This window comes from Blennius ocellaris, assembly GCF_963422515.1.
Source record: "Blennius ocellaris genome assembly, chromosome: 13".
NCBI classification, from domain to species: Eukaryota; Metazoa; Chordata; class Actinopteri; order Blenniiformes; family Blenniidae; genus Blennius; species Blennius ocellaris.
The window spans coordinates 7988570-8009942 of NC_137662.1; the positions used below are offsets into that span (position 1 = coordinate 7988570).

The 21373-nt window shown below is 45.6% G+C and overlaps 1 protein-coding gene across 2 annotated transcripts; it reads left to right on the top strand.

Annotated features, from left to right (window-relative positions):
* socs5b (suppressor of cytokine signaling 5b) lies at window positions 1-15113 on the top strand. Of its 2 annotated transcripts, none has more exons than XM_080507559.1 (2): window positions 1-234; window positions 7307-15113. In XM_080507559.1, the coding sequence occupies exon 2, from the start codon at window positions 7326-7328 to the stop codon at window positions 9015-9017; it is 1692 nt and encodes a 563-aa protein (XP_080363685.1). In that variant the 5' UTR covers window positions 1-234; window positions 7307-7325; the 3' UTR covers window positions 9018-15113. The 2 variants fall into 2 exon arrangements, with proteins under 2 accessions (XP_080363685.1, XP_080363686.1); XM_080507560.1 differs by lacking the exon at window positions 1-234 and adding an exon at window positions 1434-1567.
* Window positions 15114-21373: the final 6260 nt, after the last annotated feature.

Here is a 21373-nt window from a genome sequence, read left to right on the forward strand (position 1 = left end):
GGCTTCTGCGGCACCGAGAGAACATTTCAGGATTTAAATTATTTGACTAGTATTTTTTTTTTTTTTTTTTAAGAATATATATTTAAAATTCTCCGGGATGGTACCGTCGGGAATCCGTTCCGCGCTTTCATCCGTCGCCGTGGTCCGTGAGGGGGATCTCTGCCTGACTTCTCTTAATAGCCATTTTTTGCAGACAAAGAGAGCTGTTGAATAGGGCTTTCACCAGGAAAACGGGTAAGATATCACCTCCAGAAACTAATCATTATCGACCACACGTGTCACCTTTGTCTACTCGGCACGTTTAAGCCGCACAACACCGCCTCGTTGATTTGTTTCGTATTTTTATTTCGATTTTTTCTCCCTCGAGCTAACACGCTAACCCTGCTAGCTGGCTAGTTAGCCGGAGCTAACTTAAACGCTGGAATCTCCCATTGCGGGGAATGCTAACTGTTAGCATTTTTTGACAGCTCGTAAGCCCTTTTGCGGCAACTTCAGTACATCTTTTACAAGCTTACAAGAAGCGGTTTGTGATCAATTCTTGTAAGCCACCATGGGGATTCGTGGATTCGAGAACTTTGGTTGGACAATACGAGTCCGGGGACTATGTGTCGGTGTCTGCGGCTACATGTAGCGGTGTATCGGTAACGGTTAGCAGGGCAGCTAACTAGTCTGGTAGCAGGGGGAAAGTGGGGCCTCCACAAACCCTAAAGGCCTCCCAACCTTTCTACACAGCAACTATGAAAAACGTTTAACTGCTGACATTAATGGTGAAGCTCACCTAGAATTAGTTCTACTTTCTATTGACAGTACAACGGGATAATGCTGCGCATGTACAGTTGAAATAGATGATTTATTAACAGTTGTATGGATAACGTGAGATAGTTACTAATGACTGTAGACGCATTTCGATCTTTAAATGCATGCTGTGAATAACATTCTACTTATGTGGTGTTAATATTAACTTATGATTGCTGATGCACTTTATATCCTGACTTGCATTGTGATTGTACAGTCTGCAAGGTGGCTGCAGCCCCCCAAAAAACACAGTTTAGCATCAGTTTTCAAAAGATCAGAATATATCATGTGGAACTTATCATTTCTTGGAATGTTTGTTGAAGTGGAATTGATTAAAATAGGGAATCACTGTGCTTTATCAGTCATTTACAGACCCTGTATGGACTGCTGCCATGCTACATATCTTTCTGAAACCAAGGCTCTGCAAATATCTCATTAACTCTGGTCTGGTCTGAGCAGAGAAGGTGTCCTCCCTTAATCTTGTCTTCTCTCCAGTCCTCTCTCTTAGATCAGTCTGATCCCAGGAGGATGGGTGTGTGAGGCTGCTGGAGAGCAGAAGTAGTCGAGTTCCGACACGGGACAGCTTAAAATGGATGTGAACTGGATTGCACTATTGGTGTGGCCATTGTTATCAATGACCGCAGTTGGAGAGTTGCTCTCGAGGGCTGTCGTGCTCTTGAATTAGCTGAGCAGAGATAATTGTAGACAGAAATATGCAATATGAGATGCCCTTGCATTGTGTGCCCTCTGTGTGACTTGTGAGGCCCTTCAGGTAATTATTATGACAAATGTAAAACTACAAGGTACAAATTTCTCTTTAAAACATGACAGGTGTTTTTTTTTAAATACAGGAACGTTTAGCAAAATCCTTCCAGTCTGATCTGGGGGTTATTGCTTGTAATATTATAAATTTAGCCCAATTTTGACACTTCTGGAGGTCTTGTTTTTTAATCACTGGAACCAAACTAATAAACGAGGAGTGTTTGCCATTCTGTGTTAATTACTTTTTCCATATACCGGTAGTATTTGTTTTTTTTTTATTAATGAATGGACCATTATTAAACATCTATTGTTTCATTTACTTACAGGCATGTTGGTTAGTATTGGACAACATGAACAGCACTGTTTATCAGAATGCCGTCAATCCTGCAATACGTATATTGTGTGGGTTGATATCACAATTAAGATGAATAGGCAAAACTTGACCATTCTCTTATAGTGCTGGTATGATCCACAGTTCATATCTGAATCAAAACACATTTAAGTATATAATTACTGTGGAAGTATTTTGAAGAGTCTTGCCTCCCATGTGGTTACTCAGAACTAATGCGTGACACTGTTTGTGTTTTTGAAATAATTAGCAGGCCGAGAGATAAACTACTGCAACCCGAATGGAAAATGCTGCCTCTTGAGATGGAGCTGATATAAGCGTAGCCTCACAATTCCAGTTCATCTCGGAGGCGGGCGGCAGGGTGTGAACGTGCTGCTTTAGTCCGTAGGTGAGCGTTTTCAACTTGGAAGTACAGTGACAGAAGCGGGACAAAAAACACGTCCGTTAGTAACTTTGCTGGACCGGAAAATGTGAAAAGTGAACTTGGAACCAATTGGGGCAATCCCAAACTCTTAATAGTTTCGAAACAGTTTGTTTCTTTTGTGAAGTTGAAGTGATAGATACAAAATGTCTCCGGGAGTCATTGTGTATCAAATGTTCTTCACTGTATTAAACGACACGCGACAACAACCAATCCCTTCATTTAATATCCTAAACTTTTTCAGTACTTGTATGATCGTGCGTCCTTTGGAGAAGCGAAGCTTCAGACCATGCAGATCCTTTTTTATAACCCGGGGAGATCTTCCCAGAGCCTGTTCCGTGGGCCCAGTGTTGGTGGTTTTATGACACAATAGGAACAATAAGAGGTGTTGCTTGCTTTGGTGACATGTGGCTGGTTTGAGTTCACAAATTTGGACTCCAGCCAGGCCTGACTGCCTTCACACATTACAGTACTTTCATTAATGGCAATGGAAACATGTTGGACTTTTTTGGGGGGGGTAATTCAGCATCTAAAGCCTTGTGATTTTACTAGATGGCAGCGTACCATTCAACTTTATACCAAGTGTTTAAATGCAATGGTTTTAACCAAATGCACATGGACTTTTATTATTACCTTCGCCAATGAAAGTTGGGCGACCAACAAAGTTGGCCGATAAGGTTATTTGTTCATATACGTGTATTTATTTATTGGTTTGTATTGCATTTTACTAACTTTTCGCAGAAACTACTCACCGGAATTGCTTGAAGTTTTCGGGGATGATTTGTCATCATCAAAGGACCAATCGATTAGATTTTGGGACGTTAACCGTTTCCAAATCTCCTTTCATGTCATCACACTATTTCCTTTGAAATTGTCTAGTAATAATAGCGCTACTATATCTTGCCGCCTCTCCGTTACCTGGGAGCTGACCCGTTTCCACGACAAGGATTTTATCTGAAGCTGTCTTTAATCCCAGGCTGGATTAATCTCCTCCATGAGGTCCCTTTCTCATCCGCTTTGGACAGGACATTTTCTCAGTTTTTGGGGATCAAGTTATCACATCACTATCGATATGAGCTAATGGCTTTCATGCGAGTGATGCTAACTCATAGCTTATGCATTTGAGTACAAGCCCATCTGCAGTTTCAACTGGCATCATTTCAGAATGTGACTGTCTTTTCTAGTCTGGGTATTTATATGTATTTTTGTTGGTTTTTTTTAGTGATTGTGACATTCTGGCTTTGCTGTAATAATGAAATAAGTGGAATATATTTTCAACACAACGTTAAGAGAGTTAGGCTCTGTCTGATTGGCTAAATTGCAGAGCTTGAATGCACAGTGCATGGAAACATAATCTATCACAGTTGGTTTGCAAAATATGTTCGATTCTTTCTTTGTGATACCAACATACACAAAGTATATTTTACTGATCTGCAATAAAAGATGTTTCCATGCCCTGTGCATTTATGCTCTGCATGTTTCAGCCTTTCAGCCAATCAGATGTAGCACCACTGTTCTAGAGTGCGTGGACAACTGGTTATATTGTCTTTAGGGATTCAGTGATGCCACTTTTTTAAGGACAAGTAAGAGTATTTACTTTTTGACGATGCCAAGAACTGATGCAAGTACTTTATTAAATGCCAAAAGTCTAATTCATACTCCAAATGCAAATGGCTATGCATTGCTATGTACCATCTCCAAAAATGCGTTCCCGAGTGACCCATCATGTAGCACCACTGGTGTGTGAGCACTGGAACACTTGAGCATGTAGCGTGGTTCCATGCAGTTTAACTTTTGTGCGACGTCAAGCTCACTGCTGATCCAAATGTCTCTGGTTATTAACTTCCTTTTGTTGTACTAACTACTACACCTACTCTTTATATTTTAACATAACATAATATACAGACTGTATAGATCCCGGTGGCATCCATTGTTGTGGAATAAAGAATGAAAACCACGTAAGGCTGCATTACCTGATGACAGCCTTGTTTTGAAGCTGTGGCCGTGGCTTCAAGTACTCAGAAAAAGTTGAATATGAGTTGATAAACACAGATTCCAAAGAGAACTTTTCAGTGTATGTAATGCAGTGGTTCTCAATTATTTTCTGTCACGCCCCCCCTAGAGGACAGAATTTTTTTCAGCCCCCCCCCCATATTGTACTACCATTGAGAACTTGATAATATTTATTTATCTGTATAAACCACTGTATCAGTTGCTGGCACCAGCATTCTGCATACAATCGCCTGATTATCAAAATAAATCTGCTATGGTGTGAGGTTTTTTGCACCTTGCGATGTGGTGGGCAACTTTGTAAGAGGCTAACAGTGCTTTTTTGTTTACTGATGCCGCGCTGATGAAATGACCGGCTTGTTGGCGATACTCATGGAGTTTACGATGAAAAAACTCCAGTGGCTTACTGACATAACGGGTGTATGGTCTCCAGGTGCCGTCTTAATTTATTTGGTTTCATGCTCCGCTGCCAGAGTTTTTAGGCATAAAACACAAACGGGTGTTTCCTCGTTTCCGACCGTGTTCACGGTAAACCCAAGGGCTATGTAGGCATCGTCATATCTCCTGCTCTTACTAGGTTTATACCGGTTACTGTCACCTGTTTTCTTTTCCTCTGATGCCTCATCCTTTTTTCTTTTCACTCCTGTCAGAAACTTCTCCACCTCTCCTCCTCCTCCTCCGCCAGCTCTGTACACCGGTGTTCATGTGTAGTACTTCTTCTTCTCTACTAGGTTGAACAGGCAGCCTGTTGATTAGTTTGAGCACTGCTGCCACCTAGTGGCTGGAGGCCCTTTTTTTATTGTTCAAGCATGAATAAAGACACTAATACTGAAAGTCGCGCCCGCCTCGTGCCCCCCCTGACACCCCACCACGCCCCCCCAGGGGGGCGCGCCCCACCATTTGAGAAGCACTGATGTAATGTGAGGCCATACGTCATTATACATCCATGTAGTGGAATAATGTGAAGTGTACAGACGTTACAGTAATGAACTCCATTGGTGACCATGTTGATGGTGCTGGAAAGCCTTTGGTGTTGCTGTTGGCTTGAATTAATATCTAGTTACTCAGTGGTGGACTGTCAAGGGGTCTGCTTTACATTTCTTCATTGGAGCTACGAGTTGAGGTAATGAAAGAAAGCTGGTGAACACACCAGTGAATGTCCTCAACCTGGGTTATAGTTCACAAAACATTGCAAAGAAAATAAAAAGATAAACCAACGTATCACCTCGGCAATGTCGGCAGTATAGCTTAATTAAATTGGCCACTTTTTAATACTGCTTGCAGTTCCAAGCATCTACATCAATGCAGGAAATGGAACATATAGGGAACAATTGTCTTCCTTTTTTCGATAAAATGAGGGAATAAGTGGCAGGATTTGGGCTGTCACACACATCATGTGTACGTTTCTGAAAGACTCTGAACTTCCCCTTGGCAAATCAACTTAAGTCATGTGCTGGAGCACAATCTGGTTTCCTCCTGTGCATCAAAGAGCTCCATGGGCCACAGCTGACGGTGCAAATCCATGATGTCTTCATCAGAATTTACAGGCAGACTTCACGCTGCACACCAGTTGACGTGGTGCCAGCTCGTTGCAGGGCAGCCCCAGTACATCCACTCAGCCTCTTGAACAGTTTAGCGGTGGACCACTGGAAATGTGACAGTAATTAGTGTCATCGTTTTATATTTTGACGCTATCAATTACTGTGTATGAAGGCTGCGATTTTAACAACTGCGAAAGTATGTCAGACACAGGCACGGTAGCTCAGTATTCTATTTATGAAAGCAGAATACTGCATTTCGTGCGAAGTGGTCAACAATTCTCGCTTGTGCCGTGACTTCCTTTGCAGGTTTTAAGGAAACAAAAGCTTTCTCATGTTTCATTGTCCAGTCTAGTACTTTTCCCTGGCATTCATATTGCTTCTGACATTAACTATTGCATGAGCATTATCTTTTCTATTTTTTAAACCCATTTAAATATTATTTAGCACTGAAAAACATTCTGTGGACAAAAAATGCAAATTTGCTTCAACATTTAAATTTAGTTATACATATTAAATGAACACGCTCTCACCAGTGTCCCTTAGAAACACAAAGCATGAGTTTTTATGATTTTCGGTGCGTCAATGATTTTGATGACCCTGTTGAATTTTATCTCTGGTGGCTAGCGTGTAGCCATCCGACATCATTTGAATCACTCATCTGCGCTGGATGAGTGCTTCAAAGTTGATTAAATAAAAAACAAACTTTACATCGGGGAAAATCAACACAGTGATGGAATTGATTTTATGAAACCGAATCATGTGTTCGAAGAAGAAACGGAGTGGTTTGTTTGAGGATAATTTGCAAACCTTTTAAGTATCGAGTCCTTTGCTCCAGATTTGCTGCAAATGGCAAAATGTGTTTGCCTAGAAATCAGTGAAATCCAGAAGTAGCAAATACACTTTTGGTGAGGGAATCCTTGAAAGCTCTCGTGTTTGGCAGGGTACCATCCACTGTGACTCTGCTTCCTGCAGCATTTGTATCGCCAAACTCTCTTTCAGTGCTTTTTTTTTTTTTTTTTCAAATCCCTGTCTGATTCTAGTAGAGGGATAAGTCTACGGTCTTGTGTGTGTTGCAGTTCCAGGGAAAGTTTTTGGTCAGGTCTAGACTGGCTCTGTAATACAGTACATACCAGCAGATCAGCTGTGAGCAGATCCTGGGTTCATTTATAGCCGTGGCCTTGTGTCCCTGCACGTCTGCCTGGCAACTCCTAACTTCGCTGTTCCAGCTAACTCGAGCTCGCCCACCTCTCAGACATTTTGGCCCCGTTATACTCTCGCCATGTCTAATTACAAAATGCACAATAGCACAGGGAATTGAAATGTGGGGGCATTCTTTATGCGCCTCGTACCTGGGTGTTAAATGTTGGTGCTGTTGTGTGTGCAGTCACCAACTGCGAGTTAATCAACCCAATGTCCTTTTCTCTTCAGGTCCCAGGGGCTCCCATTGATGAAGAAAGTGGGCAACATGTGGAGCAACCTGAAGAGCAGATGCCAGACACTCTTCCACAACAACAGTGCAGGACCCAGTGAGAGCCGGGCGGAGGCAGAAGCCGTCCACTGCGTGGTGGAGCTCGGTCAAGGAGGCAGCTCAGGTGAGGCTCAGGCGTCAGGATCCTCCAGCCCGTCACGGAGCCTCCTGCCAGTGCCAATGGTGACCGTAGGACGCCGCCACCACAACTGCGTGTCGGACATCCCGCAGATCGTCGAGATCACGATCGACAAGGACACCGAGGATGTGCGGGGCGGCGCGGGCAGTGTGCCCCTTGCACGGAGAGACTCCTACTCGCGTCACGCTCCATGGGGCGGCAAGAAAAAACACTCGTGTTCCACCAAAACCCAGAGCTCTCTGGAGACTGACAGGCGGTCTGGGCGCTTACGGGGGAGCGGGAACCGGCGGGACAGGCGCTACGGGGTCAGCTCCATCCAGGAGATGAACGATTCTGTATCTGGTGGACGCAGTCTGAATGCTCGCTCGTTGCGCCAGCGGCTTAGTGATACAGTCGGCCTGTGCTTGCCTTTGCCTGCTCGTCGACGCTCCCGCTCTTCTAAGAACCCAGTCGCTTCCAAACGAAAGATCCACCTGACCGAGCTCATGCTAGAGACCTGCCCCTTCCCACCCGGATCAGACCTGGCTCACAAGTGGCACTTGATCAAACAGCACACGGCGCCGGTCAGCCCGCATTCCTCCACCGCACTTCTGGATGCTTTTGACCCAGCCCACCCCTCTCCGGAAGACGAGGAGGAGCGTCTGCGCGAGCGCCGCAGACTGAGCATAGAGGAAGGCGTGGACCCGCCACCTAATGCACAGATCCATACCCTGGAGGCCTCGGCGTCGGGCTCCTCTCTCTACAAACTGGGACCAAAGATGGCGCCCGGCATAGGAGAGGCCTCCGGGGAGGGCAGGGGCTCAGGGACTGGGAGCTGTGCGGGTGCCGGACCATCGGGGGCCAGTGCACAGGTGTTGGGGGCTGCAGCTGCAGTCCAAGACTGTGATTCTGAGGAGGACTCCACCACCCTCTGTCTGCAGGCTCGGAGGCCCAAGCAGAGGCACGCTTCTGGGGATGGTCACCTGAGCAGGCAGCAGCCTGGTCCCTGGAAGGTTCACACCCAGATAGACTACATCCACTGCCTGGTGCCAGACCTGTTGCAGATTACAGCTCTGCCCTGCTACTGGGGCGTTATGGACCGCTATGAGGCCGAGGCTCTGCTGGACGGGCGGCCGGAGGGCACCTTTCTGCTGCGCGACTCGGCCCAAGAGGACTACCTCTTTTCTGTCAGCTTCCGCCGTTACAACCGGTCCTTGCACGCGCGCATCGAGCAGTGGAACCACAACTTCAGCTTCGACGCCCACGACCCATGCGTTTTCCACTCTTCCACCGTCACAGGACTGTTGGAGCACTACAAGGACCCCAGCGCCTGCATGTTCTTTGAGCCGCTGCTCACGGCGCCCCTCCATCGGACTTTTCCCTTCAGCCTGCAGCACCTGGCACGGGCCGCCATCTGCCGCTGGACCACTTACGATGGTATAGGCTCTCTGCCGTTGCCGCCTGCCCTGCAGGACTTCCTCAAGGAGTATCACTATAAACAGAAAGTACGAGTTCGCTGGCTGGAGAGGGAACCGCCACTCAAGGTCAAATAGGGCGGTCTTCTCCATCGCCTGTACACACACTGCAGGAGGATTACAGAACTTTAGAAGTTCCTCGGTAGCCAGTCGGAGGTTGTGCTGACGCAGCTTTCTTTCTGCTGGGAGGGACGGAATTTAAATGTAACAAGCTATACAAGATTCATTCTAATCTTTGTTTTAGTTATTACTTACATCACAGAAAAATACATATGATTATATTCAGTATAACGCTGTTTGGCAAGCACATGTTTTTTGTGTTGAACAGGTTATTTTGACCGGGAGGTGAGGCACAAATATCACCGTTTTGTGTCTTTTTCTCTCCCGCTCTGTGCTAAATGTCTGCCTGATCCCACAACGTCACCCTGCCTGTAGACCTGCCTGCATGCCTCCCTCTGTCCATCCCAGAACTGCAACTTTAGGCCCACAAGGCGCGTGTTGTACAGCTCACTGTGCTTTCTCTTTTCTCCTCTCTCTCTCTCTTTTTTTTTTTTTTTCCCTCTTCTCTTCTTTAGCTTGTCAAAGCAGCTAGTGGATCACCTTTCCGAGAGAAGGTGTGTGTGCATGTGTGAATGTGTGATTTGAGAGGGCATCTGGAGGTGCAAATGGTATATTGCAGTTGGAGCTTGTCCCATGGACGGAGCTACATAAGGCACATTGTTTTGCCATCTTGTTGCACGCGTTAGAATCAGCTAAAGCCGGAGATGAGCACAGAGTCTGAGAGGGTCCGTGGACTTCTACAGACAGCACATCAGGGAAATCAAGTGTTTTCTAAAGACTATAGATTAGTCTTTAAAGAACACTACTTCCTCTTTAAGCAGTAACGAGCGATGATTTATAAATCGGCCTACTGTGTCCTATATGAGCAAGCTGAACTCTTGTCAGCTTTATTCTGATCGTAAAGTTTGCTTTTTAAAAAAAAAACACGAGGGGCAGATCGTAAGGGGATGTTTGAACAATTCTCGGCATTGTTCCAGGCGTCAAAGCAGCCTGTCAGTCCGTCAGCAGCCACGGGCAGTTGAGCTCCGCGCATGCTATTGTGCACACATGAACCCCGTTCAGATCTCCCTGTTCTTTTAGGTTTTAACAGTCTGCTGTTGTTCCTTTCTCTACATGCATCTAGCATGTGCTATCCTTTGTCTTGGCGGTATAACGGATCACACTTCATATTCGATCCAGATCAGATCCCCCCCCCCCCCCCCCCCCCCAACAACATGTGATTCACAGGTGAATTGCAAAGTTTTCATTCACAAGTCTGAAATGTAAATTTTAAGTGCACTGCAAAATCCGCGAAGCTGAGTGTTTCAAAATCCGCGAAAGCAGCTGTCTCAGTACAGCATGTTCAAAAACAGGCCACAGCAACAGTCGTAACTGTGGATGTGAAAACCCATGAGCTAGAGCCAAATCAGTTATTGAATAAAACATTTGATCTCAATATAAAAGGCCTTCATTTTTAGATTATTAAAAAAATTAAGCTTTTTAGCTGATTAAACATCTGATTTGAATTGTGAGTTGTGATCTGTTAAACCTCAACTATCAGCAGGTTGATTATATTTCATCAGCAGAACTTTAAAGATGGGTGCAACCGAGCGTTGCCCCTGTAGCTTTAATAATGAACCCTAACAAGTCATGTCAGTGGAAGTGTGCGCATGTGTGACCGATTATCAGTGAAGACAATCAATGGAAATTCAGAATGCTATCATCATCATCTTCATCATCCTCCTCCTCCTCCTCCTCTTTCAGGGTTTGCACCAGTGTGTCGTCAGCCCGGTCGTCCCATGTAAAAACTTTAGTTTTTCAGATGATTCAAACTGGATGGTTGATCGGACAAATAGTTGGTGACTTTGTGAAACAACAACAAACTGAAGCCTCTAATACGACTACTGGAAACGACAACTTTTCTTGTGGAAATCCGGCGTCTTTTAAACACGATCTGCTGACACTGGTGGAGTTTCGTCAGAATTGGGTTTCAAAGAAAGGGGTGTTATTGTTATTATAAAGAAATACAACATGTGGAAATTCTAAATTGCTGCCAGCAAATGGAACGAAGGCAACAACACCAAACCTCTTGAGAGTTTGGGGATTTAAAAAAAATAAAATAAAAAATGTTAGCTGGCTTGCCCTGTCATTCTCTTCTCCATGTGAGGAGGAAACATGGAGTGTAACCTATGTGCCTTTTTAGATGACCATTTTGTCTCATCCCATACTCGGTTCCCTTCATTGGCAGCGGCAGGAGGTGCTTCACAGTCCAGTCCGCTGGCGTGCCATGAAACGAGACTGAAAAGACCTACAAGCTAAGAGGTGCATGAGCTGTGAGCTCACTGAAGGTGCACGTTAAACGATTTCTTAACCGATTTAGTGGTGCTACATTGATAGAAAGGTTTGTCAGATGGCTGACGGAAGGTTAGTTTAGTCTGTCGTCGCTCACTAGTGCATGCGTTCGTCTGTGTGTGGTAGCGGTGTTGTTAGCGGGGTCCAAAGCCAGCTGCGGTGCTGTAGCGTATTGCAGTGCAAGATAACAGTGTCCAGCCCCCTCAGGCGCAAGTTCTGACGCGCAGATCTGATGAGGGGCCCAAGGAAAAAGGGTTCCGGCTCCCGGCGACGGCAGTGTTTGTTCTCCTCAACGTGTCCGAGACATTCTTTTCACCCCGTTTCTGTTTGAACGACGTGAGCTGAACCTGCGTGTGGTCACGGCCTGGGGGATGACACGAGCGGAGAGGCCGGGTGATTTTTCACCAGAAAGTATTGGGCTCTAATCCCAGCCAATCACCATCACAGGAGACGTTTCAGTAAATCATGAACAAACGTCTGCTTCCTGCCCCGAACGCGAGTCTGTGACCAAAAGCTCCTGCACCAGTGGACACAAACGAACTATTGAGGTCAACTAGTACATCATGCTCATTATTTAAACCTCAAATTTAGAATAGGAGGGTCCGTATGTACCTGATTTAAAGTCTTCATATACACAATATGGAGACAGTGACATTTTTCATACATTAGCAGCTGTTCAGTCATTTATAATAATGATCCTATCTTGCAAATCATGGCTTGATTGTGGCTATTTGCTGACATAATTAAACAATTCGATACTCTTTTGTAGATGATGGTCACACCTCAGCAAGCCGACTCTTATTTGTGAGTTTTGTTGGCACCAAAACAGCTTCAAAAATGGAACTTTGGAAAAAAAACCATTTTCTTTTCAGAAAAGCCCGTCATTTGTTTATGGATTCAAATGACTTTTCTCTCCACGCAGGCTGAAACACTGAAACGTGTAGCGTTGCCACGTGCATCAGGCTCTTGTTTCGCTGCCACCTTGTCGCTCTGGTCACAGGCTCCGCTCTGAACAGACCTGGACGTACGCAGACTTTTGCTCTTTCTCCACCAGTCGTTAGCTCCTGCCGTCGTCTCCTCCACCGAGAGCCGACAGGCCAGAATATACGAGAGGGAGACTATTAACTCGGCGTCGGTGTGCTCATAGACGGGGCAAAGGACTTTAAAGCACTTTACTTGATTTCTACAGTGCAGTTTGCATGCATCAGGATGCAGAATTTTTTACTGCAGAATATTTGGCAGTGGAGCTCTATGGCACTTGTGGGTTTGGGGATCATTGCACTTTTTCCTTCGACAGATTCTTCTACAAATAAGTTTTACACCTGAAGTTGTCGTCGTTGGCGATTCAGGATACTGAATTCAACCCCCCCCCCCCCCCCCCCCAGGAAATCCGTGAAGATTCTCTCACTTTCTTCAGCTTCTATAATTGTCATCATTTCTTAGATTTAATTTTAATCTTCAGAGTTTAGCCTTTTTTTTTTTAAGCAGATGTTAATCATGTGCACAAGTAAATAAAGTCAAGCAATTTCATTAGGATATCCGAGAGGATCCAGGTGTCATTGGGGGGGAAAAACTTAGTTCTGCTGGCTTATAGTGATGAATAGTGAAGTTGCCGATGCCTCCTGAGGAGTACAGAAGGTGCCGCTGGTGCTACTTTTTTTTTTTCAGGAATAGGCCGTCGTTCATTTGGCTCAGTGAAAAAATTAAATTGGCACGTCTCCAAATTTTGACCGCATCTGTTTTCCTTATCGTGGAAGTCGTGGCTCTTTGACGCGTCGGGGGAGGAAAAGGCTGCTTTTGTTGCCCCTTTTGGATACGTTGCAATAAGTCTCTGTACCGCAGGCATCAAGTGGTCGCGGTCTGGCTGCGTGCTTTATTCCAGTGATCTGATCTCCTCAAAATGTAAAAAGTACCAATTTCTCAGAGCCCTCAGGAGGCCGGAGGGGGGGGGGGGACCTTCACATTTCTGAACTGACACTTAAGGTCTGAATCTACCACCTGAGATCAGCTTCTGTTCCGTGCTTGTTGAGCCGGCTACGGTCTAAAATTGGGGCATTGCACTAAACACACCCCGCCCCTTTTGAACTCAACTCAACAGGAGATGTCCAAGTCATTGTCCGCTCACCAGTACGCTGCACTACAGAGCCAACTGTTCCAAATACGTGTTGACCGCACTGTGTGTGTGTGTGTGTGTGTGTGTGAGAGAGTGTATGTGTGTGTGTGTGTGTGTGTGTGTGTTTGCTCCAGATGGCGAGACTTGGGTGTACGTCAGCCGCTTTTTCGGTTCACGAAACGTGTCACTTGGTTTATCCCAGCGCGCGGAAGCTTGCAGGGCCGAGAATCGCACCCTGCTCGGCGGCAGCTTCGGCGCGGGGGAGACTCGCGAGCCCACGGATCGAGCCGAGGGTGCCGGGGATGTGGGGGGGCGTCGAGTCGAGCGTGAGGAGCGACGTGACGTTGACTCCCATGAACGACTCCCTCGCCGCCCCCCCCCTCTCCTTCCCACCTAATTCTCAGGTGCAGCCCCCCCCCAAAACACCGCCGCCACCCCACCAAGGAGAGTCCCAGTGACCCTCTCTCAACGCCTCCACCGAGTTATTCCCCATGGGAAATATCTGACGTTTAACTGTAGCACGCTTGCCATAACCCCCCCCTCCCAGTAGATTTTTAGGAGATTGCAGAACAGTAAAAACCTTGTATGTATGAGGAGTGACGGATAAATGTTAACAACTTGATGGGAAAAACTGTGTGGAACACGCCTGCATCTGCACCCACACTTTGTTTGGACACTAGCCACCACGTATTGAGACCTAGCCCCCCCCCCCCCCCCCCCCCCTCCTCCCCCCAAGCCATGGGTGTGTAAACACGGACCACTGCGTTCTATTTTCAACTGATGTGGTTTAGCGTGACGCCAGCTCGCTGCACTCTGAGTCTTGACACCTGAATCGAGGTGAGATGGGATGCTCACGGCGCGTTCTGTCCTACGAGAGAAACACCTACACACACCTGGATGTTTAACCTCACCCCCCCCCCCCCCCCCCTCACCTCGGTACGCAACGACAACTCGTCTCAAGACCTTAGAGGGCAACGAAAAGAGATTTATTTAAGAAATGTTTTTCATGTTCCCATATATATATTTTAGAAAGCTGGGTTAAGTGCTATATGCAGACAGAAAGAAAATGACTTATTATTTTTCATGATTACTTCTCCCGAATATGCAATGGAGTGTAGTGTAACAATGGTTGCAATCCCGTCACTTTAATGCTGTATGTGCACATCGGCTGCCGTGTGGATGTGGGTGCCGGGGCAACAGGACTCGACGGCGATGGGAACCAATGGCCGTCAGTCCTGCAGCGCCGTCACGTTCCCACGCCGCCTTATTCGTTCTGGCCCATCTAAAAAAAAAAACAACAACAAAAAAAACACTATTTTTTCCCGGGATGGGAGGGCACGGAGCCGCCCAATATGGCCGCCGCGTTTCATTCTTCCTCCGCTCCCTTTACATTCTCCCTTTTCTTCTCTTCTGCTGACAGGTAGGATGTGGAGCGTGTAAATGGCATTAATCATGTTCACATTTCACCGTCTGTTCTGTGTATCTGCTTCACCATTTTAACGAGTGAGAGGGGGGGAGAAATAAAGAAGAAAAAAGAAAGCCGTTGTTTTCCAGTATAACCTGTTCATTTTTAAGAGCCGTATGATGCGACACTTGTAGCTGTCACTCTTGGTGCTTGGCTTATGCTTCATTGTCTTAATATTCCAATAAAACTGTTAAGTGTAATCCACACTGGCCCATGATATAATCTGGAGTGTGTTTTCTTTTCTTTGGAGTCACTGTGAGTTGGTTGATGCACACATGCCGTTTTGTTTTTTGTTTCCTCACCTCTCCTGTTGATTACATGAAGCTTAAATCATTAATGTGAACAACTGTTGCCCGCCAGGGACATTCTCTTCATTCATTCATTCTTCTCCCTCAAGTAGCATGTTTCTACTTGTGGTTGGTTGTAAAACTAATGAAAAGCTTTAAGGCGAAAATGGCTTCAAGCTGAGTGAGAGCATGCACAGATTTCTTCCAATACCGCTATGATTGACACGGCAGCCCCAAAGACACGAGCATTAGAGATTGCTCTCTCGCTCTCTCAGGGCCACAAAGAAATGGCAAGCGGCTACATTCATGGTCTTTTGACCGACGCCAGTGACGGATAGGACTTCCACGATCTGGGAGAAGCTCAGACGATAATTGCAGAGAATTCTGCATTTGTGCATGATGAAAGTTAACTTCACTGACCTGGGGCCTCATTTATAAAACCTTGCGTAGGATTCCTACTGAACGTTTACTTGTACACAAAAACTGAAAATGGCGTGCGTCCAAAATAAATTTGGATCAATAAAACCATGGGTACAACACCCGAGCACTCCGCTGTTTCTGTCATCAGGATTTAATTACAGCCATTACATAAAAATGTACTAAACAGTATCACGTATGTACGATGATAAAAATAAGCGATCTAAAATCTATAATTGCTCTATTTCACATGTAACCCTTTGGTAAATCATCTCAATTGCAGTCTTGGGTTTTTTTGCACGAGACTTTCCCAGAGACTTTGTTACCGTGAACATACAGTTTGGTATATTTGTACGTTATAGCTGTAAATCCTAAGAAAAACTGCGAGAACAGAACAGACCTCCGCAGCGACAGCCAGTCAGTGTTGCTCCCGACACGACAAAAGTGAAGTGTGCAGCTTTACGCACGACTGTTACTGCGCTATATTTATGCGCTTACGCTGAAATTAGACTGATTGTTACACACTTTGTCACAATTGATAATCTGTTCTATCCACCGCTCTGTAGCACTTGAAGATGAAACTAAGACATATGAACATGGTGGTGCTGATTCAGTAGTAATGGCGCTCTACAGAAACACATCTGCAACTTGGCTGTTTACGATTAAGTGGATCAGCAAGTCTGATATTTGAAGATATTAAATGTACGAGATGAATCTCACTTCAATTCTCCACCTCACCATCAGCGCTGCCAGGTTCCCCGTCTCCAAAATGTGCTTGCGCAAGGTTCAAAGTTTGCGTACCGCACATTTTCCAGCAAAGTTTTTTTTTTTTTTTTTTTTTTAAATCACAAACTTTGCGTGGGAAGTGGCGTACGCATCTTTCAGGACCCGTTTTGTGCTTCAGCAAGCTTTATAAATGAGGCACCAGGTTCTCTATTTAAAAGTCGGTCTTTGTTTACAGAAACCTGCATTTTTCAAGCGGATTTAAAAAGTGCAGCCATCCAAACACTAAACTCCAGCTGCATACATCCTGTGTTAATAGGTGACAGACGGTGTCTGACGGTCACTGTTCAGCCGCAAGAGTTCAAATCAATTCCCATTCAGTGTCTTCCTCAAGTGGCTGAGCCCTGTGATAAAAGAAGACTGAAGACTCTCCTTGACAGTCATTCTTCTTCATGAGCTCATTGAAGTAGCCCACTTGTTGCTTCAGTTAATTATCGGAGTCAGAGTAAAGAATAACAATACATCTTATTTGTAACACACTTTACATTTAAACAATCTCATATTGTTGCAGAAAGAAAAAAAAAATTAACTATTAAAAGAAAAGGTAGGTCAGGGTGAAAAAAAACCTGTTAAAGTTTAAAAGGGACACCTTTAAAAACACTTAAAAATAGGCTTTTAGTTTTCTTCAATGTCTTTCGGCTCACATTCATCTGACTCTTCATGGAGTTTTTCAGACGGCCAACACGTTCCAAGGTAAGGCTTTCAGGTAAACGGGTTTATTTCTCACAGGCTAACATACTAATTGAGCCTTTTTTGATGGCGGCTACATTGACATGATCACTTTTCTATTAATTTTGAACAAGACATCAGCTTTTTCTGTTTTTATGAACAGTGAATTGCATGATTCTAGTTGTGGGCTGGTGTACATGGGACATGTGATTGCACCGCGTTTGGTGTGATGGAAACAAAGATCAGTATGAACCACCTCCTTGTTTGGTATCAGATTTCTTTCTTAATGGACCGTATCCAATCATAATTGTCTGATAGATGTGCTTTCATGGAGCATTTTCATGGTGATTGTGATTTTATTACAATTATTAGTGTCCGTGTGAACACCGCCACTAAAAGATGAGCACAGTTGTTACTCATAGAATGTAGGACACTTAATGCGATAGCTGCAAGCTATCAAGTGTCTCGGCATGTTCCCAACTCTTCCTGTCCCTCCAGCTCAGCAGTCTGACAATTCATCAATTGATATCCAAAATCTGTGCAATGATTCTGTGTGAACTGCTTGATTTCTGTACGTGTGAAGCCGAGTCTTTCTGCACTGTGCGCTCACCTCTGTGGCGGAGCTGCTGATTCAACCTTTTTCCCCCCCAATGGAAGGACAGACGACCCCCCGCATTGCACTCCCCGCGCTGCTGTGCCCAGCAGCAGCTATGCAGACAGACACGACAGAGCTGCCTGGAACTTCACAGTTAAGTATTTGTTCATTTGAAATCTAGTATAAATAGCATGTGGGTTATTGGTTTCAAGTTAACTACCCATGGCTTATGAATAATTGACGCTCGCCCATGAGGTGAAAGAGAAAGCGTGGGGGGGGGGGGGGTTCTTCCTGCCATGTGGAGCAGGAAGCGTTCAGATGGGACAAAATCTGAGTAACGCTCACAACATGGCCAACGGCAATGAGTTGAGGAATCCGGGGTCGTACGTGGGCGCAGATGACGAAGGTCTTTGTCAGTTTATCAGTAGGCCGAACCCTCCAGATTCGATCTGCGTGCAGCCAAGTGAGCTCTGAGAGAGACGCCTCCTTATCTGCTGGCAGCAGCGGCCTCCACCATGCAATCCGCCGCACTATCTCGCAGCGGCACGTTGAGCTACAATAAGCAGTTGTTGTTGGCAGGAACATCAAGAGATACGTCAAGGGTGAGAACCATCATGCCGCTATCAAGATCAACTTTCTTTTTTGGGGGGGGGGAACATACAGTTTTTTTATGGTGAAATATTCTTATCCAGCACTTAAATGCTCTTAGATAGAGTGTACTCTGCATGCTAAATTTGTTGTGGGAAAGTAGAAAATGTTCTCGTGATGCAACAGTTATGGATTCGTTTGCTTCCTTGCCAAAAGTTTTGAGAAGATTTTAGAGCACTTTCATCCACCCGCCGAGCTGCAAGGCCAGTGAACGATTAGCATAGCTTAGCACAACAACCGGGACGGGAGGTCAACAACTCATGTTTGATCTGCCCCAAACTTTCCCCATCAACACTTAATATTTCCAGATCTGTCTGGAATTAATGAAAGGATAATCATCGAATAATATTGGGGTTGAGTAAACTATCAAAGATAAAGACAAAACCCCGAGTAACATCCTGATTCCCACAACAATGATCAAACCCCAACATTTTGACCTTCTGCTCCCTTCATAGACCTTCACTGGTCTCCACTATTGTTGGGTTTTTTTTCCCAGGAAATTAACAAAATTATCCCTCCTCTTTTTATTGCATGAGAATAGTTTTACAAGCTACTGCGAAATGAAATCCTAGCCTGAAAATGAGGTGCTGGAGAGAGAACGTATTGTTTATGATAGCTTCACAATTATGTAAGGAGTCTGCATAAAAGAAAATTTTTTAAAATCAATGTTTGCTGGTGGTTTTCTGAGCCATATTGACCATTTTTTTTCATTTTCTCCATGGGCCTTTTGTTTGACATCCCTGGTTTCAATGGTAAAATAACAAAAACTACTAAATTGGTTAAATAGACAAACTGCTAAAACAACTGAAATGGCTAAACTAAAAAAAAAAAAAAAAAAAGTAAGCCATTTTTGAATAGTTTTTCCAATGTGGAAATAGCCTCAGACACACTGCTGGCCCAGTGCTGGCCCGTGTGTGGGCCACCAAAGGGCCGTCATTCTTTGCGGTATGTGGGCCGAGCCTAAGTGCATCGTGTGGGCCGGAGCTGGGCCAGACCAGTTTTGCTATGTGGGTAAAGACTGTTTTGTATAGATGTGTGAACATAAAGAATTTCAGAGCTCATTTGACTGATTGTTATTTGGAAAGCGTTACAATGAGAATGAGTCTCGCCTATAATAAATCACTTTGCTTCTGCGTCTTTGGTTGTTTTAAATGAAAAGCTGTGAAATTAGATGTCAGCAAGTTTCATTAATGCACAGCAATGTTCAGTGACAGTGGAGATTAATGAGCTCCACTCGATTACATGCAACACAACTGAGCTAACTCGGATTTGCTTAATCAAACGAATCAAACAAGTAAACATAACGGAGTACTTTCCATTCAGAGATGCTAACTGGCAGTTTGCTACCATTTCTCTTGCTCCTTGGCAGAGGTTCGTGGTGTAATGCGAAGCTCGGCTAACCTCTAGCCAAAGCACCGTTTTTTTTTCTGTTCTAAAATTAGCAATAATTCCCCATTTAACTCTGTTCGAAAGAAAATGTCCCTCGTAAAATGCTTTGTCTCGTTGTCCAGCAAAAAGAGGTCAGCGTTGTTTAGTATTTTTAGATTTTTTAGATTTTACTACACCAATAATACCTGCAGGGCCATTTTTACAGCCCCGTTTTTTAAAATCCTCAGCAGCATGTGGTGAAAACTTTCCTCTCGCTACTCTCTCTCTCTCTCTCTCTCTCTCTCTCTCTCTCTCTCGGGCTCATCTGACTCCCGTTTGAGTCGCAAACTAGTTAGGCTTTTCATTTCCTTCACTTCTTGTGCTCTTGAGCCCAACATTTCTAACCACACACGCTGCGCTAAGCTGCGAGCTTATTGCAGACGCTTGGCACACCGGTCACGGCTCGCCGGCGCGCTATCCACACGCTAACTGCAGTTATAGCGAGGAAGATCAAGACGAGAGAGCGTGGGGAGCAAGAGATAGGACAGGGGGAGTGAGTCCGGGACGCTGCCGCTTCTGCTTTTCCAGCCCTGGAGTGCCGCCAAGTCTGTGGCGGCAAAGTGAGCTCTGACCTCCGTTTAACCTTTTTTTGCGGACGCGCACACGCAGCCGGGGCGTGTTCTCTCACACACACACACACACACACACACACACACACACACACACACACACACACACACACACACACACACACACACACACACACACACACACACACACACACACACACACACACAGCGTGCATCCATATTTCATAGTAGAAATATATCCGCCTGGCATTTTTTTTACACCCACCGCGGAGCTCTCCCCCCAGTGGCTGAATGGAGGCGAGGAGGGCCGGGCCTGGTAGGCCGCTCGTCTTCCACCGGCCGAGCCAAGAGCAACAGGACCGATCTCACACACTCATCTGGAGCAGGAAAGTCGAGGCCGGCTTGGAGAGGAAGGTCCATCATCGTGTGTTTAGGCTCCGTCTCGCTTTTATCGCACTGTAAAAATCTAAAGCTTGGGCAGCTCTGACGGGGCCGGGCCTGTATGGACACTGAACAGTCGGAAGCCTCCTGACCTTTGCCCCCCCCATTCCACCCCCCCCCCCCCCCCCCTGTACAAATTCGAAGGCGACTCCCCACCTGTACCACATCTGCTCGCCAAATGTGGCAAAGCTTCAACTCGAACGTGATTTAAAAACCGACCCACCATCGACCGTCTTCTCCCCTTCCCTTCAACAGTCTCTCCACCCCTTGGCTCCACAGAAGTTGGAGCACATGTGAAGTTTTTTTTTTTTTGGTTCTCTGGCAGAGACGTTGGAAAATTTCAGTGGGCATGTCCTGTTAATTCCTCTGTCTTTCCCTCCTCCTTCCTCGCTCTCCCTCCCCGACTCAGATCCTATCTTCCTATGTGTTGTGTATATACAGATGTTCCCGTCGGGATTGCTAAGGCTGGCCTTGCCCTGCCCGTCCTCTAACTTCTCTCCGGTTCTCTTCTTTCCACTCCACCACTTTTTTTTTTTTTCCTTGCCCGTGTCCTTCTCCTCCTCCAGCAGCAGTGTATCATTGCTGCTTGGCTGGCCTCTGTGTAAACCCTGCGCTCGCTGAGCGGCCCATGCTCGCTCTCACCCCCCGTCCTCCCCGCCGCTCTCGC